The sequence below is a fragment of the Salmo salar genome, chromosome 16, assembly GCF_965601325.2.
Source record: "Salmo salar chromosome 16, fSalSal1, whole genome shotgun sequence".
Taxonomy (NCBI): domain Eukaryota; kingdom Metazoa; phylum Chordata; class Actinopteri; order Salmoniformes; family Salmonidae; genus Salmo; species Salmo salar.
In genome coordinates, this window is record NC_138306.1 from 11,233,837 (window position 1) to 11,252,877 (window position 19,041).

At 41.6% G+C, this 19,041-nt stretch overlaps 1 protein-coding gene across 1 annotated transcript in view; it reads left to right on the plus strand.

Annotated features, from left to right (window-relative positions):
• Window positions 1-4,625: 4,625 nt before the first annotated feature.
• Window positions 4,626-19,041, plus strand: part of LOC106573258 (terminal nucleotidyltransferase 4B) — a 46,960-nt gene continuing 32,544 nt past the window's right edge. The window contains exons 1-2 of the mRNA XM_014148166.3: window positions 4,626-5,485; window positions 15,749-15,872. Of these exons, the coding sequence (XP_014003641.1) occupies window positions 4,911-5,485; window positions 15,749-15,872 (699 nt within the window). The 5' untranslated portion in view covers window positions 4,626-4,910. The remainder of the gene's footprint in view (window positions 5,486-15,748; window positions 15,873-19,041) is intronic.

The following is a 19,041-nucleotide window of genomic DNA, read 5'->3' on the forward strand; positions in this document are numbered from 1 at the left end:
CGGAGCTGCTCTTCCTCCCGGGGAAGGACTGCCCGTTCCATGATCTCGCCATCACGGTTGACAACTCCATTGTGTCCTCCTCCCAGAGTGCTAAGAGCCTTAGCGTGACCCTGGACAACACCCTGTCGTTCTCCGCTAACATCAAGGTGGTGACCCGATCCTGTACGACCCTGCCTCACACAGGAAGCGGCGCAGGTCCTAATCCAGGCACTTGTCATCTCCCGTCTGGATTACTGCAACTCGCTGTTGGCGGGGCTCCCTGCCTGTGCCATTAAACCCCTACAACTCATCCAGAACGCCGCAGCCCATCTGGTGTTCAACCTTCCCAAGTTCTCTCACGTCACCCCGGTCCTCCGCACACTCCACTGGCTTCCAGTTGAAGCTCACATCTGCTACAAGACCATGGTGCTTGCCTACGGAGCTGTGAGGGGAACGGCACCTCCGTACCTTCAGGCTCTGATCAGTCCCTAGCTCCCTCACGACGCCAGGACAGCGGAGTCAATCACCACCTTCCGGAGACACCTGAAACCCCACCTCTTTAAGGAATACCTGGGATAGGACTAAGTAATCCTTCTAACCCTCCCCCCCAAAAAGATATAGATGTACTATTGTAATGTGGTTGTTCCACTGGATATCATAAGGTGAATGCACCAATTTTTAAGTCGCTCTGGATAAGAGCGTCTGCTAAATGACGTAAATGTAAATGTAAGGGTTTTGCCACCAAGTACTAAGTCATGTTTTGCAGAGGGGTCAAATACTTATTCCCTCATTAAAATGCAAATCATTTTATAACATTTTTGACATGGGTTTTTCTGGATTCTTTTGTTGTTATTCTGTCTCACTGTTCATATAAATCAACCATTAAAGTTATAGACTGTTCATTTCTTTGTAAGTGGGCAAACGTACAAAATTAGCAGGGGATCAAATACTTTTTTCCCCCACTGTACAATATGAATTAGCTAATAGCAATTACTATTTATAATTAATCACATTATGGGTGAGCTCACCATTGATGTAAATAATTGAGTAAAACACTTTCTAGAAATCGAAAGTAATCCGAAGATGGGTAGTTTGTGCGTGCCGCCATGTTTGTTTTTTCGCATCAACCAAAGATAAGAGGAGACAAGATGAGTTTGGTCTGTTTATAGTATGCATGTTGAATGGGGTGTGTCTCCTACGATCATTCACTTCCCTTCATTCACTTCTGGCGGTTTACCCGAAAGATGAATGAACCATTCCTTCAACTCATTATAACATCTTTGGTCTGACAGACGTTTACGTGACACCCAGAATGCATTGTATAATGTCAACAAACATGGCACCACACATAGCTGGCAAATAGCATAGCATTATCTCATTATAATCAGTACAACCTAAAAAAATATTTTACACACATCATAGATGTCCATTACAATCTATTCAATAATCAGGATGCATTATTTATCACAGGTCCTTGAAAACATGTAAATAAAATTGTAAATACATTATGCTACATACATACATACTGTATATGCCTACAGTAGAAACGACAACACGATATACAGAAAATAAGGAACTTACTGTGATAGGAACGTTCAAGGAGGGCAATGCGAGCGCCAGCCAGAACATTTTCCAATTTGTGCAAGACTGTGCAAATGTCTGCAGACTTGATCTGCGCAAACATTGGTGAAGTGCGTGGGCTCTCCTCAAAGAGAGAAGTTTGTCCTCAGTAAAGCCTCAAACATAAATTGTCCGTAACACTGAAATGGGCAACTTCTATGTGAATTAATGAGGAGGTGGAACACACCTCAATTCAAACTGTTGTTAGAAAATACAACTTGTTAGAAAATATTTTGAAATTGACACGTTGAAACACAGCTTATAGATAATTAGCAGGCAGCACGTGTTAACTGTCCTGTTGCATAATAATCACATTTTGGAACAGGGAGTGCATTCTGACATCACGTGCATAAAACAACTCACGCTGGGGTGACCGTTAGAGATATTTGGAACTCACATATGAAAAGGTTAAAGTAGGGCTATCTTCTGTATACCACCCCTATCTTGTCACAACACAACTGATTGGCTCAAATGCATTAAGAAGGAAATAAATTCCACAAATTAACTTTTAACAAGGCACACCTGTTAATTGAAATGCATTCCTGGTGATTTCCTCATGAAGCTGGTTGAGAGAATGCCAAGAGTGTGCAAAGCTGTCATCAAGGCAAAGGGTGGCTACTTTGAAGAATATAGAATATATTTCGATTTGTTTAACACCTTTTTGGTTACTACATGATTCCATATGTGTTATTTCATAGTTTTGATGTATTCACAATTATTATACAATGTAGAAAATAGTAAAAATAAATGAGTGAGTAGGTATGCCCAAACTTTTGACTGGTACTGTACATAAATAGTCTACTATCAATGAGGGCACGAACAGCAAAAACACTGCAACAAAACCAGGACACAGTATCCTTCGCTCCTACTTGACAAGCCCTATCGTCTGGCAACGTCATGGGAAGTAGCTACCTTATAGCCAATATGAGGGTTACAGTCACGGTAAGCACACGCTTAAAACACATGAAGCAACAGTACACCTATCAACAATACTTTTAATAAAAAATAAAGAATAGCCAGTTTTATAACTGAAAATGTACACTTATTTGTGTAAAACTAAGTGAAATAGGACTCAGACTCATCCCCTGGCTTAAAAACGTAAGTCCAAACTCTCGCGGTACCGTAGCTCAATTTACGGTAGGTGCGTGGTAAGAAACGGAAGAAAAAACAACAACAATCAAAACCGTCTAACTATAGCAGAACGCACCCACATGTCATTCAACACACCCACTACTTTCCCTAAGATCTTTATAACTGAACCGAGATAGACCACAGCCCGTCGTTTCAAATATGAAGAAATTAGTCATAGTGGGCAGAACAAGCAAGGAGGTGGGCAGAGCCAAGCACGAGCTAGCGAGATCCTATTGGCGCGTTGTAGCATATATTTTCATATTTCCGCTAGGGAACGCCTACTCTGAGGCGCCAGTGTGCTGTCTAGCTCCCGCCTATCCTTTCTTTGGATTGGTGGATACTTCTCATTATTGTATCTTGTTTTTAATATTCGACGAGGGTTGTTATTTAACTAGGCAAGTCAGGTAAAAACAAATTATTTACAATGACGGCCTACCGGGGTTAACTGCCTTGTTATGGGGCAGAACGACAGATTGTACCTTCTCAGCTCAGGGATTCGATCCAGCAACCTTTCGGTTACTAGTCCAACGCACTAGGCTACATGTCGCCCCATTTTTCAGGCAAAACCTTCTCAAACCTCAGTAGCACTGATAAACTTACACTTCTTTCTCTTTCCTACAGATCAACCTTTTGGCCTCAATCACTTTGCTTACCTTCACATTTGCTTTGATACCATAGTGTGACGACCCAATTCTCGCTCATTTCCACTATATCTATAAACTCAGACTCTACCAATCGATCGAAGATTTATCTTCGCAGCTTTCACATTGGAGAGGAAGTTACCACTCTAGATACTGATCTAAAATAATTTTGCATGTTACTACCTCATGGTGAAGGTTAGGATTTTTGGAGGTAATCTGATTGGAGGTAATCTGATCTGTGTCTAAAGCCCTATTCGCAGGGGACTAGTATTACAAAATAATTTTGGTTATGTAATTATAACCCCAGAATGTCCGTTATTCCAGAGCACGATTCAGACGGGACTATTCTTTCCCAAACTGCCACCTCTAATTCTTTCTCTTTTTTTCCAATAAATGGACAGTTCTGTCTGAAGCCTGGAGGTTCCATCAGCCTTCAGATGTGAGCGAAACAGCGCACTTGCACTTGATATGCATTTTTAGGCTATGGATGAGAAAGCGAACTTGTCCTTTCCAAACGTTTAGCTCAGTTGTATGCTGCTTTGCGATCTATTAACAGCAATGGTTGCATTAAATAGACGCAATATTTGTTTATGATGCATTTGACTATGCTCAATTCATTCGCACAAGACGTATTTACAAAAGCATTCACTGTGAAAGTCGATACACGTACTATAGGCCCTTCATATATAGACTATATGCAGCACTTCGTTTATTTATCGAATCAGTTACTGTTTTCTTGCTCAAACCGCGAGCAACACCTGTCAAACTCAGACATTTCTCAGGGATGTCGATTCGCATGGGACTAGTATTATCAGAGGACTTTGGAGTTTGCCCCCCCAAAAACAGTAGGTTATTCTGGCTGGAATTGTTACTCTCCTGCCATGTAAAAATGACTGACATGGCAGATTCGAACGGCACTAAAATGACAGATGTGCTGTTTTGTGCTTGTGCACATAATTACGTTACCCCAGTAAAACGAATCCCGTCCGAATATGGCTTTAAAAGCTTGGCAACTACCCCAAGTAGTGGAGAAATGAAGTGGGTATGACCATTATTGGCACAGCCAAAACAGATAGCAATAAATAGCTGTGGAAATATTCAATAACGTGGAATATAAGATAAATCATAAATGTATGTCTCGTTCGTTCATATTTTAAGCAGATGTATTGTTTCCCAGCAGCCAGAGTGAAGTAATTTGTCAAGCTCGGTGTCATCCGAAACACCCCTCTCCGCCCACCTCCAGTCTACTGTCCCGAGAGTGGAGTTTGCGCAATGTTATCAGCTCCGCCATTGACGGAGTCGCTGGAGAAAATTTGCACATAGCCTGTCACGTTTTGTTCTTAGCAAGTATTCGACGTTTAGATCATGTATTTTCACAGCGGAATTTAGTGTCGTTAACACATACGGTTGTTTACATCTACATTATTGGAATTGCATTAAACTGTACGCAGAAGTTGTCAACCCTCCTGCATCGTTAGCTAGCTTACGCACACCTAGCGTGTCGAAGTGCACGGCTGCGTTGCCCGTGTGCTCCACTCCATGGATCCAAGAATCGCCTGGTTCCAGCCAGAACAGCTCGGCCCTGCCAATAGTGCGTGGATGAATATTTGGGAAACGACACAAGGTCTGGGCAGTTTGAGTAATCATAACAACCACTGCTCTGCTGTGTGGAACACGCCCACCACCAAGACGAGCCCTAGTACAACGGGATCCGTGAACTGGGGCACGGGAAACGTGATTCAGAACGGAGTCCCCGACGCTGTCACGAGCAGCAGTGAGACGAGGATGCAAGGGACTATCAATCCGAAAGGCGATAATGAAATAGAACATAAATTCGACTTATTGGAAACAAATATCAACCAGCATCCTGCGGGGAGGGGTAGTAGTGGACCTTGGGTTGTGGGCGGAACTGCATTCGGTAGCTGGAGAGAACGAGAGCGAGAATGTGGACTTGGGAACAGACGGAGAAGAGACAACCGAGCGAGCACATTCGGATTTAACCGCAGTTTATTGAGTATTGGAAGTAACTCTGCAGTGGACGACGCTGGGTGCCGTGGAGTTGGTTACACAGGCACGCCTTGGAAAACCAGGAACTACTCTGCAGGGATTTTGGGGTAAGGAAGGATGCCTGGGGGCAGCAGAACTCCTCCACACACACACACACACACACACACGTGTCATGTTTGAACTGGCAGGATGTCAATGTATTACAGAACACAGGGAGGGACATTGGTGTGTGTTACCAATAAGTCATAGCCACCTGATAAGTCGACCTACATGAGATTTCTCACACAGAATGATCACACATTGCCTGTCTTTTCTAGCTCATCACTGATAAAGATGACTTTCGCTGAACATCATATGTACTATTCAGCAGCCGTTGTAGAATATGTGAAGTCTTATCATAAGACTCATGCAAGCACACATTTGGCATCATGTGAGTTGAAAGAGTTGGGGTCCACATAGGAGTAGACCACTATTATTATCCTCAGTCTTGTTTCCTTCCTCAGAACATGACCAGGTAGGTCTGAACTGGCACCACACAAGGCTAGCTCAGCTCTGCTACATTCCAATGACTCATCTGGTTCAGACTCTACAAACTCCTTCCTACTTGACATACTGAGAAGTTCATGGTGCATGTGTTTTTCAGTGAGAAGCGTGCATTCCTCAATTTTCCATTTATGATTTTAGAATAGTATGGGCTCCTTGAATTATGGATATTTCATAGCTATCCTGTATAGTTTGAATCAGAAATAGGTCCTACACCCAAAACTATTCAAATGGCTAAGGGCCCATTCTCTGAGCCTTTCAGTTAACCCCACCACTGATCTGAGACCTGTACATGTAGAAATGAAACCAACCTTTTCATTTTAATCTCCTCTGCTGTATTAATAGCCTAGCACAGGGGTCTCCAACAGTACCAGTAGCTCGCAGCACAACTATGAGTAGCTTACCAAACAATTCTGTTCCACTGCAAACTGTCATAAGGTCCCAGCTACTAACTAATCAATGCCACACTGATATTATCCAGGGCTTGACATTCACTTTTTTTAGCCTTTGGGCATGTAGGACTGATTCTTTACTTGTTTGAAAGCTCAAGTCACTTGTCCCCCCCCCCCCCCCCCTCCCCCCAGAAAAGGTGACACTTTTTTATTGTATGATGCAAGGGACCACTGTACAAAATAACCTTAGTTATTATCACTGGTATTGACAATGGGAGGCTGCTGGTCTCTTATCCCATGTATCATATCTCCTGCTGTTGTGGCCTTGAGCAAGGCACTTAACCCCCCACAAATTAAAATACTACACTGATGGGCAACTGATTCAAAACCATGTGGTCTGTCAACCCTCCATTTGGAGAGCTACTATCCAACCCTGCTCAAACACACCAGTCAGCTTATCAAGGTCCAGTTGATTGCCAGATTATTTTAATTTTTTTACAATGTGTTGTTACCCTCCAATCGTTCTCCTTAATGCTGAGAGCTAAACTGAGATGCATCATGTCCCATTTTTACAGTCTGACTCACGACCTTCCAATCTCAGGGCAGACACTCTAACCACAAGGCCACTGAGTTGGTCAGTTAGGCTATTCTAATATATATATTTTTACTTTGTCAGAATTACATGGCCAGTATTGAATAGAGGAGAATCCTAGCCAATTTTGAGTGCTTGCCCTAAATGCACCACCATCAAGCAGCTTAGGGAAGAGATCCTCTGTTTGTTAGCTCAGCTGCGAAAAAGGATAACCTGCTTTCTAAGTACACCTACCTTTCTGTAACCCAGGCAAATCGAATCTCAGTTTTAAATGCCTCCTATAGCAAAGCTGTTGCTGAGTCGGGCGGCGTTGATCTGTCCCAATCCAACGGACAGATGTAAAGCTCAACACCGCGGCCCACAGGAGACTGGACACTCGCAAGGATTAGGGAGGCAGTCTGGCCACACTTTCATCTATCCGATAAGATCCGATCCATCTATCTAACAGCTTTGCCCCTCTTGAGACGGACCTACCAGCTCCAGGAGTCTGCACGGATCCTGGGTGTATACTAACAGCCGGCGGCTGCCCGGTGGCACCCTCCCTAACGGCCACCACAGTTCCGCAGATCGCTTCCCCATCAGATTCCATCACCACCATTATTGTGGGCAGCTTGACGGTGAGAGATTTTGGCCTGCTTACGATCTGTGGACTGACCAAGGTCCACTGTCACCCAGGAGCCTGTGTCCATGACATCAACTCCCTCCTGCCCACGGTTCTGGTCAACTACTCCAATATTGACACCATCGTCACTCACACAGGTTTTAACAACTTTTTTTAATTTTTTTTAGGCGATCTGAGAAACATTTTCGAAACACCTTCGCTAGCACAGGGAAGATAATAATTCTCTATGGCCCCCTCCTGTGTTTTGCCGAAGGGGTTCGTAACTTTTCAGCCGACTCTTTGCCCTGAACGAGTACATGAAGAAACTTTGTAATGACAGGAACTTTGATTTGCTTTGGGAGAAACAAGCATTTTTTTTAAAGAGACAAGATTCACCCTAACCGCAGCGGTTCCATGATTATTTCCAGCAACATCGCAAACTGTTTTGAGACTGACGGACAGAGTCTATTAGTGCTGCAGTTCGCCCTGTCAGAATAAGCAACAGAGAACTTGGAAAGCATATCAACTCCTGTAGAAATGGCACTATGGTTATTGTGAGTAACCTAATTTTATGTTCCTTTAACTTTGCCTTCTAGTGAGTTTATACAAACTGTCATCGCCTACCATTCTGATAGATAAGAGACTGTCAGAAAACATGGTTGTAACGTTAATAAGTTATTCCAACCAATCCCCCCACCTGGACTACAGCTTTTCATACTTTACCAGAAAAGGGGAAAAGGGTGGGTGGGACAGCCTCTATCTTTTACTAATGCTCTCAGCTGTAAGACCATTTTGTTTGGCGACTTTGGGTCGTTTGAGCATCATGCTGTACTGTTTAAATTTCAGCCACCCGTGCTTGCCATAACCCTGTACAGGCCACCAAAACACAGTGGTGTAAACTACTTAAGTAGAAATACTTTGAAGTACTACTTAACCTTTCTGGCGCAGGCGTTCTGCTAGCGACCCACCTCGACAACATCCGGTGAAATTGCAGAGCGCGAAATTCAAATGACAGAAATAGAAATATTTAACATTCATGAAAATACAAGTGTCATACGTCAAAATAAAGCTTAACTTCTTGTTAATCCAGCCGCTGTGTCAGATTTCAAAAAAGACTTTACGGCGAAAGCACACCACGCAATTATCTGAGGACAGCGCCCCGCATACAAAAGCATGAACCATTTTTCAACCAGGCAGGTGCGCCACGAATGTCAGAAATAGTGATATAATAAATGCCTTACCTTTTAAAGATCTTCAGTTGGCACTCCAAAAGGTCCCAGCTACATCACAAATGGTCCTTTTGTTCGATAAATTCCTTTTTTATATCCCCAAAAACTCAGTTTAGCTGGCGCACTTCATTCAATAATCCACCGGTTTCCCTCCTTCAAAATGCATACAAAATGAATCCCAAACGTTACCAATAAACTTCTCCAAACAAGTCAAACAATAAAGTACTCGTTACATTTTGAATGTTTAGCAGCACAGGAAAAGGGTCCAATTCACGCACTTATCAACCGAACATCCCTGGTCATCCCTACTACCTGTGATCTGGTGGACTCGTTAAACACACATGATTTGTTTGTAAATCATGTCTGAATGTTGGAGTGTGCTCTTGCTATCCGCAAAATAAAAAAATGACGTATAGTGCCGTCTGGTTTGCTTAACCTCTTACATCTAGATGTTCCGCTAGCGGAACACCTGCTCCAATATCCAATGATAGGCGTGGCGCGAATTACAAATTCCTCAAAAATACAAAAACTTCAATTTTTCAAACATATGACTATTTCACAGCATTTTAACCTGTTATGGCTAGGGGGCAGTATTTTCACGGCTGGATAAAAAACGTACCCGATTTAATCTGGTTACTACTCCTGCCCAGTATCTAGAATATGCATATAATTATTGGCTTTGGATAGAAAATACCCTAAAGTTTCTAAAACTGTTTGAATGGTGTCTGTGAGTATAACAGAACTCATATGGCAGGCAAAAACCTGAGAAGATTTCATGCAGGAAGTGGCCTGTCTGACAAGGTGTCGTTCTTCTTGTCTCTGTTTATTGAAGAGTGAGGATCTTAGCTGTCCCGTGACACTTCCTACGGCTGCCATAGGTTCTCAGATGGCGGCAAAAAGCTGAATCGTGGCTTTGCAGGCTCTGGCTGAAACAAAGTAGCGCGTTTGGGTAGTGGCTGGTTACAGTACTGTGAGACTCAGGCTCGTGCCCGCGTCGACCGAAAGCTTTGTTTTCTTTCCTCTGTTTAGCTAAATGGACATTCCCGGTCGGAATATTATCGCTTTTTTACAAGAAAAATGGCATAAAAATGGATTTTAAACAGCGGTTGACATGCTTCGAAGTACGGTAATGGAATATTTCGATTTTTTTTTGTCACGAATTGCGCCATGCGCGCGACCCTTCTTTACCATTCGGATAGTGTCTGGGACGCACGAACAAAACGCCGCTATTCGGATATAACGATGGATTATTTTGGACCAAACCAACATTTGTTATTGAAGTAGCAGTCCTGGGAGTGCATTCTGACGAAGACAACAAAAGGTAATCAAACTTTTATAATAGTAAATCTGATATTGGTGAGTGCTAAACTTGCCGGGTGTCTAAATAGCTAGCCCGTGATGCCTGGGCTATGTACTTAGAATATTGCAAAATGTGCTTTCACCAAAAAGCTATTTTAAAATCGGACATATCGAGTGCATAGAGGAGTTATGTATCTATAATTCTTAAAATAATTGTTATGCTTTTTGTGAACGTTTATCGTGAGTAATTTAGTAAATTGTTAGCAAATTCCCCGGAAGTTTGCGGGGGGTATGCTAGTTCTGAACGTCACATGCTAATGTAAAAAGCTATTTTTTGATATAAATATGAACTTGATTGAACAAAACATGCATGTATTGTATAACATAATGTCCTAGGTGTGTCATCTGATGAAGATCATCAAAGGTTAGTGCTGCATTTAGCTGTCTTCTGGGTTTTTGTGACATTATATGCTAGCTTGAAAAATGGGTGTCTGATTATTTCTGGCTGGGTACTCTGCTGACATAATCTAATGTTTTGCTTTCGCTGTAAAGCCTTTTTGAAATCGGACAGTGTGGTTAGATAAAGGAGAGTCTTGTCTTTAAAATGGTGTAAAATAGTCATATGTTTGAAAAATGGAAGTTTTCGGATTTTAGAGGAGTTTGTATTTCGCGCCACGCCCATCATTGGATATTGGAGCAGGTGTTCCGCTAGCGGAACGTCTAGATGTAAGAGGTTAACGTACAGTGTCGGAGGGGTGATTTTTTTTTTTTCAACTTTTCTCCAATACTATCGGGCCATTACATTTCAATCAACGCTTGAATAGAAACGTAGTTCACACCCCAAATTTTGATGCCGACACAGTCGCTACAGTCCCATTAGTTTTTATTGCAGCCTCGTTTGAATGCCGCGGTTGCACAAATTTGTATGGCAAGGGGTTAGTCAACAACAGTAGCTAAATCCAAATAATTCAGGTAGCAAATGTTACACAGAACCATCGGGACATTATATAAAAAAAATATGAATATACATGTATATTTTATGTGGTACTGTAATTCAGCGTTTAGCTGTCATAGTACACATGAAACGAAATAAACTATTATCATTGAATCTTGGAGCGTTCTTTGCCAGTTGAGGTCGCGCAAGTCCTTTGACTCACTGGACATAGTTAGCTAACTAGCTAGCAAGCTAATGATAGCTAGCTAACTGTCACTGTTAGCTAGCTATGTTAACCATGTGGTTTCCTAGTCTTAGCTAGACTACCAATGTTTTACAAATAAAAACACTAGCTAGCTTAATTAGCTACCTAATATCACATAGGCTAGACCCTAAACATATTGACTTAGCTAGCTCGCTCTGCTCTAACAGTTAGCTAAGATAGCTAGCTGGCTAACATTAACATTAGCTGACATTAACGGAGAAGCTTTGACAACCATGACCAGTGCAGAAATTAAGCTAGCTACAATGTCACAAACTAATTAGCGACAGCGACGAAATACACTGCTACAAATACAATAGCTACAATTACCTATTTTGAACTTTTTGGTATCTTTTCCGGCTAGCTTGGCAGGCTTGAGCTGCAAGGCAGACGGCTCAAGCAGCAGAGGCCACCGCTGCTGCATCGTGTGTTTTTGGTTCCTTTAGAGGTAATGCTAGTTCCCTATTAAGGATACTTCAGCAAGCATTGATGAGGGCAATTGACGATACATGTATGCTGCTATTTGCTATGTTGAAAATTACAATCACAGATTTGTAAAACAGACAGGAAATAGTAGCCTATTGTTGACTTGGTGATGTGAGGTCTCAATCTTGAATTAAACTTTGTCTATGTTCAGGTTCAGCAAAAAATGTGGCATGCAAACTTGGGTTATGACAAAGAAACACTTTCAAAGTTACACAGTTGGTCATACAATTCATAACTTACCCTGTTTAGATACACAGTTATATTTTCTTCTGTCTTCTCAGAAAGCGCAGGCAACCCATACCTACTGTCAAAAGATCCATGCAGGAAATTGTTCGATATCTCACACATGAGGTGTGCAAAGATAATACATGTGACATTAAGCAGACGCTTTTATCCAAAGCGACAGTATGCATGCATTCATTTTCCGTTCGTTATTTATTTGGCTATTTTAATAGGCTATAGACTACAGTAATTCAACATGCATGGTTGTAGGGTCCATCACTCTTTCAGCCAAGGTAACAGATTATCAAATGGAAGATTTTGGCCTACGTTTTTAGAAAATACAATAATTCTACGTCCTAGGCTACAACAACACAGTGTAATGAGGAATGTATTATTGTTAGTACACAATTGATTGTCTAGGCTGTAAACTGCAGTGATGTAGGCTAATTTGAATAACCGCTCAAATGTCCTTTTGTGTTTCATGCCGAAATAAAGCCCTGATTTATACAACCATTTGGATCAGTTATGGGTTTATTCTCGACAGTTTACAAGGTCCAGAAAGTTACACTTGTCCACTCATATGGTGTATTTTGTCAGGATGTATCAGCATTTCCAGATGGGCCTACCGTAGAAAAATAGGCTACAGCCTATGACACTGAGATGTGATCTCTGTCTTATCATGTATCCCAAGTCGTCCTATAATTAATGTGGCCTCCAGCATATGCATAAAAATGGTCAATGCCATTTCATATTAAGCCAGCGTTGGCTGAATGACTGAAATTAATAGAATTAGTGTGAGTGGGGTTCCAAAAAACATCTGTAGTAAAATCTAATTTATTTATATCATAGATTCTCTAGGGGCCTTCTCCATCTGATAGCCTATAGGCTGAACATTTGCTTGCAAATAACCTAGCAAATTCGACCTGAGATTATTACATTCATTCGTTTTTTGTTATTCTTCCATCACCTGCCGAATAAAAACCTCATATGGCCCTACTATTGAAAATGTTAATTGTGCAAGATATGCTGATGTGGACCCGAGTACCATTAGTCGGAACCAAGAGTAATATGATTCTGCCGTACTCGGGAAGAGCTCGGCCCGTATGAATCTTTCCAAGTCGATGTAGAGTCCCACGAGTCTACAACAAAATAGGCCCGAACCCACCGGGTTGATTGGGTATTAATGCCCATTATTTTGGAATGAGATGTTTGACGAGCAGGTGTCCACATACTTTTGGTCATGTAGTGCATATCATGAGTAAGTATAATGCCTTCAGAAAGTATTCAGACCCCTTGACTTTTTCCACATTTTGTTACGTTACAGCCTTATTCTAAAATGGATATAAAAAGTACTGCAATCTACACACAATACCCCATAATGGCAAGGCGAAAACAGCTTTTTAGACATTTTTACAAAAGTCTTAAACATCAAATACAGATACCTTATTTACATAAGTATTCGGACCCTTTGCTATGAGACTCGAAATTGAGCTCAGGTGCATCCTGTTTCCATTGATCACCCTTGAGATGTTGATACAACTTGATTGGAGTCCACCTGTGGTAAATTCAATTGATTGGACATGATTTGGAAAGGCACACACCTGTCTATATAAGGTCCCACAGTTGACAGTGCATGTCAGAGCAAAAACCAAGCCATGAGGTCGACGGAATTGTCCGAAGAGCTCAGAGACAAGATTGTGTCTCGGCACAGATCTGGGGAAGGGTACCAAAAACATATCTGCGGCATTGAATGTCCTCAAGAACTCCGTGGCCTCATGGTTTGGTTTGGAACCACCAAGACTTTTCCTAGAGCTGGCCGCCCGGCCAAACTAAGTAATCGGGGGAGAAGGGTGTTGGTCAGGGAGGTTACCAAGAACCCGATGGTCACTCTGACAGGGATCCAGAATTCCTCTGTGGAGATGGGAGAACCTTCCAAAAGGACAACTATCTCTGCAGCACTCGACCAATCAGGACTTTATGGAAGAGTGGCCAGGCGGAAGCCACTCCTCAGTAAAAGGCACATGACAGCACCTAAAGACTCTCGGACTATAAGAAACAAGATTCTCTGGTCTGATGAAACCAAGATTGAACTCTTTGGCCTGAATTCCAAGCGTCATGTCTGTAGGAAACCTGGCACCATCCCTACGGTGAAGCATGGTGGTGGCAACATCATGCTGTGGGGATGTTTTGCAGCGACTGGGAGACTAGTCAGGGTCGGGGGAAAGATGAATGGACAAAAGTATAGAGATCCTTGATAAAAAAAACCTGCTCCAGAGCGCTCAGAATATGGCGAAGGTTCATCTTCTGAACAGGACAATGACCGTAAGCACACAGCCAAGGCAACGCAGGAGTGGCTTCGGGACAAGTCTCTGAATGTCCTTGAGTGGCCCAGCCAAAGTCCGGACTTGAACCCGATCGAACATCTCTGAAGAGATCTGAAAATAGCTGTGCAGCAATGCTCCCCATCCAACCTGACAGAGCTTGAGAGGATCTGCGGAGAAGAAAGTCCCCAAATACAGTTGTGCCAAGCTTGTAGCGTCATACCTAAGAAGACTTGATGCTGTAATCGCTGCCAAAGGTGCTTCAACAAAGTACTGAGTAAAGGGTCTGAGTACTTATGTAAATGTATATTTCATTAAAAAAAAATTGGTAAATTAGCAAACATTTGTCAACCTTTTGCTTTTGTCATTTCGGGGTATTTTGTGCAGATTGATGAGAAACTATTTAATACATTTTAAAATAAGGCTGTAATGTTACAAAATGTGGAAAAAGTCAAGGGGTCTGAATACTTTCCGAAGGCACTGTGTAGCATTTGAATCTATTATTATTTGTTGTTTGATAACTTTGTCATGAAATGAGCAGCAGCAGTACAGAACCATCGCTAGACTGACACATTAGATTACACATTACTCACTCGCTAGATATGCAATTAAAGGGCCAAATCCCCCCTAAAAGAAATTCCAGATATAAAACAAATTGTGTGCTGATGTGATTTAAGCATTGACATGGACTCAACATTCCAATTCCATTGTTTCCTTATGAACAATTGTAATTTTGAAAGTGAAAAACAGAAAATTACAGAATTTGTGGGAAAAATCTCAGGTTTTTACAGTTGTTTATTAATCATTATTTTACCAGGTATATTGACCGAAAACAACAGTGCGCTACTTTCTCTTGTACACAAAGGACCTGGGGAAGAGTTGCAAGGGAAAGGATAAGAATCTGCCTATTTGAAAGAAATTGAAAAATGTGTTAATTTTTTTAAAGTAGCTCTCATGCTAGAAAAGGTTGGAGACCCATGGCCTAGCGTAATGCAGCAGATAACCTTTTCTCGTACACCATGCAGAAGAGGGTTATTCTAAAGTACTTAATTACTCTGGATGACATATTGAAAAGCAGCTGGCTGGGCTGGCGCACAGTACATGTCCTCCTGGGAATACACACTGCTGCTCTTTTAGTATAGTTGCATATGTGTCCACTAGAGTGTATTTATAGTAACTCCCTGCTCTGTAATCACAGGCTTCATAGCACACTGACAGACTGAAGGCCACTTCTAGTTTACATACTGTAGTGCAATGGGATTAGTTGGCTATAACAGAAACATATCAAATGTAATTGGTGTCTAGCCTACTTGTTTCTCAATAAGCTCTAGACTTGATATAAACACATTTAAATGAATGAATCATGTGAAAAGTTGTAGGTTGGTTGTGTTTTTTCAGTTTCATAGCTTTGCCAGCGAACCCCTGAGTGCATTACTATTTAGGTATTTCACACATGTTCTAACCATGGTGTGTGTCTCTGACTTTGTAGGCTCCATGAGGAGATCCAGGATTTCTATGCCTACATGTCTCCGCGGCCGGAGGAGGAGAGGATGAGGAGGGAGGTGGTGGAGAGGATAGAGCGGGTAATTAAGGACCTTTGGCCCACTGCTGACGTAAGTCAATCACCTTCACTGTAGTAAAATATGTAAACCCCTTGACCATTGACTTCCTTGTCCAGTTATTTATTGGATTTGAAATGGTGTAGAAATTCTGATTACTTTTGTATACCAGTGGATACCAGTATGATAATGTTATAGCTTATGGTTGCTGTTAGTGATGTAACAATTCACCAGAACGCATTGGTCCCCGGTTCAAATGTTTAAAATGCGAGTGCATCGTTTCGCGGGAGCCTAAAACAATCCAAATGAAGCATGCATCGGTAAGAAAACCAATTAAAACGTTAGGAATCGCAAGTTCGCAAATGTTTTTTACTCATTTTCTTTCTGCCTTATTACAAAATACCTCATCTGTTGTGACTGATTTGACGCGTCCTCTCCTTCAGCCTATCACATTTTTATGCATGTTAACAGCGTATGACATTGATCTACAAGTCAGATGAGAACTGTGCGCACAGTGCGGGAGACGCAGCTGCTCGCACCAACGAGAGGTAGGCCTACCCTATCCCTGTTTTATATTCGTAAGCTACATCTACGCGGCACCTTAAGCATTCAGATATTTGTAAAATGGCTTTTGTAATATTAAATAATAGGCTTTATTAATTGAGAGGCAAGCCCATGTAGTTTGTTGGGTCATTGTTACCAAATGCGCTGTAGAAAAATGTGTTTTACCAGCAGAGCTGTGTAGGTTACCGGAATGAATACAACTCAAGTCATGCTGATTGCAAATCTAACTGCTTATTGGGACTTTTCGATTGTCAGGTTCACTGTACAAAATATTTTGGATTGTTCTGCTTTAAGGAGTCATTGCATTTGGTAATGTTTACATGAACAGTGTAACGGTGGAATTTCATAACAAGGACAGCAATCATTTTTGCGAGCAGGACTGGTCGGAACGGGAGAAGCAAGCCGCTCTCCTCCTCAAAGTTCCAAACGGTCAAAACCATTCTCTCTGAGACTGGTGATATCCAAAGCCGTGTTATATTAATTGCCTATGTTTCCATAGCTAATTTCTAAAGATAAATATTGACATATTACTAGATCAAAACATTTGAACCCTTTCCTTGGCCGTCCATTAGACCATGTTTCCGATGGTTGTCAATATCACTCCCTAAAAACACAACCTTATGGAACAATCCTTGGATAGCTTTTCAGAATTCACCAATAAATTGGTCCACATGGAAAACTAAAGGCATAGAAGTAGTACATTACTTAGTGACAGGAAATGCATTCATTTCCATGACAATATAAAAAAATGATAATATTGGAACCAACATTTAAAAAGAACTGTTGGCACAAGATGGAGGGAAAGTTGGCGCATAACTAACAAAATAACAGTTAACGAAAATGTATGCTTAGTCCAGTATAAACTAATGTATAGAATGTATTATACAAGAGACAAAAATCACAAATTCTACAGCATAACGGCAGAGTCATGTATTAAGTATCAAACTAAAAATGACTCAATAGGCCATGCTTTCTGGGAGTGCTATAAAGTCCGGAAGTTGTGGGCAGAGGTAGGAAGTTGGTTGTCAGAAGTATTACAATGTAAACTTACTTTTAATTCGTCTGTCTGCATATTTCTAGACATGGCATATGGGGGTGTAGTGACTAGAATGCTTTTCCAACAGTCTTGAAGGAGTTCCCACATATGCTGAGCACTTGTTGGCTTCTTTTCCTTCACTCTGTGGTCCAACTCATCCCAAACCATCTTAATTGGATAGAGGTCGGATGATTGTGGAGGCCAGGTCATCTGATGCAGCTCTCCATCACTCTCCTTCTTGGTCAAATAGCCCTTACACAGCCTGGAGGTGTGTTTTGGGTCATTGTCAGGTTGAAAAACAAATGATAGTCCCACTAAGCGCAAATCAGATGGGATGGCATATCGCTGCAGAATGCTGTGGTAGCCATGCTGGTTAAGTGTGCCTTGAATTCTAAATAAATCTCAGTGTCACCAGCAAAGCTCCATGCTTCAAGGTGTGAACCATACATGCGGAGATCATCCGCTCGCCTACTCTGCGTCTCACAAAGACATGGCGGTTGGAACCAAAAAGCTCAGATTTGGACTCATCAGACCAAAGGACAGATTTCCACCGGTCTAATATCCATTGCTCGTGTTTCCTTTAGTAGTGGTTTCTGATTCACGCCGGCCTGATTCACGCAGTCTCCTCTGAACAGTTGATGTTGAGATGTGTCTGTTACTTGAACTCTGAAACATTTATTTGGGCTGCAATCTGAGGTGCAGTTAATTGCAGATTTCTGAGGCTGGTAGTAATTAATGAACTTATCCTCTGCAGCAGAGGTAACAATAAGTCTTCCTTTCATGTGGCGGTCCTCATGAGAGCCAGTTTCATCATAGCGATTGATGGTTTTTGCGACTGCACTTGAAGAAACTTTCAAAGTTCTTGAAATGTTCCGCATTGACTGACCTTCATGTCTTAAAGTAATGATGGACTGTCGTTTCTCTTTGCTTATTTGCGCTATTCTTGCCATAATGTGGACGTAGTTTTTTACCCAATAGGGCTATCTTCTGTACCTATCTCCTACCTTGTAACAACACAACTGAATGGCTCAAACGCATTAACCTCTACGAAATTCCCCGAATTAACTTCTAACAAGGCACACCTGTTAATTGAACTGCATTATATGTGACTACCTCATGAAGCTGGTTGAGAGAATGCCAAGAATGTGCCAAGCTGTCAAGGCAAAGGGTGGCTACTTTGAAGAATCTCATTTCAAATATATTTTTATTTGTTTAACCATTTTTTTGGTTACTACATGATTCCATATGTGTTATTTCGTAGTTTTGATGTCTTCACTATTATTCTACAAAGTATAAAATAGTAAAAATAATCAAAAACCCTGGAATGAGTAGGTGTACATAAAACCCCTCTTTTGATAGGTTACAATGTCTGCATCAACGATATATGATTGGTTTAGGGGTTCAGGGGCGGGAATTAGGCTTTCTCTCAAGGTAAAACTCAACACCAAAGTGGCTCATTTGACGCTGCTGGCACAGGGAGGCGTTTCTCCCCCACTCAATCGGATAGGTTATGACCAACTTTGGCAGCGCCATCATTCTGATTTGGACAACAATATCAAGGTAAGCAACTGTATATAATTTGTTTTATGTTGGTAATGAGAATATTTGCATTTTAGAGTACTT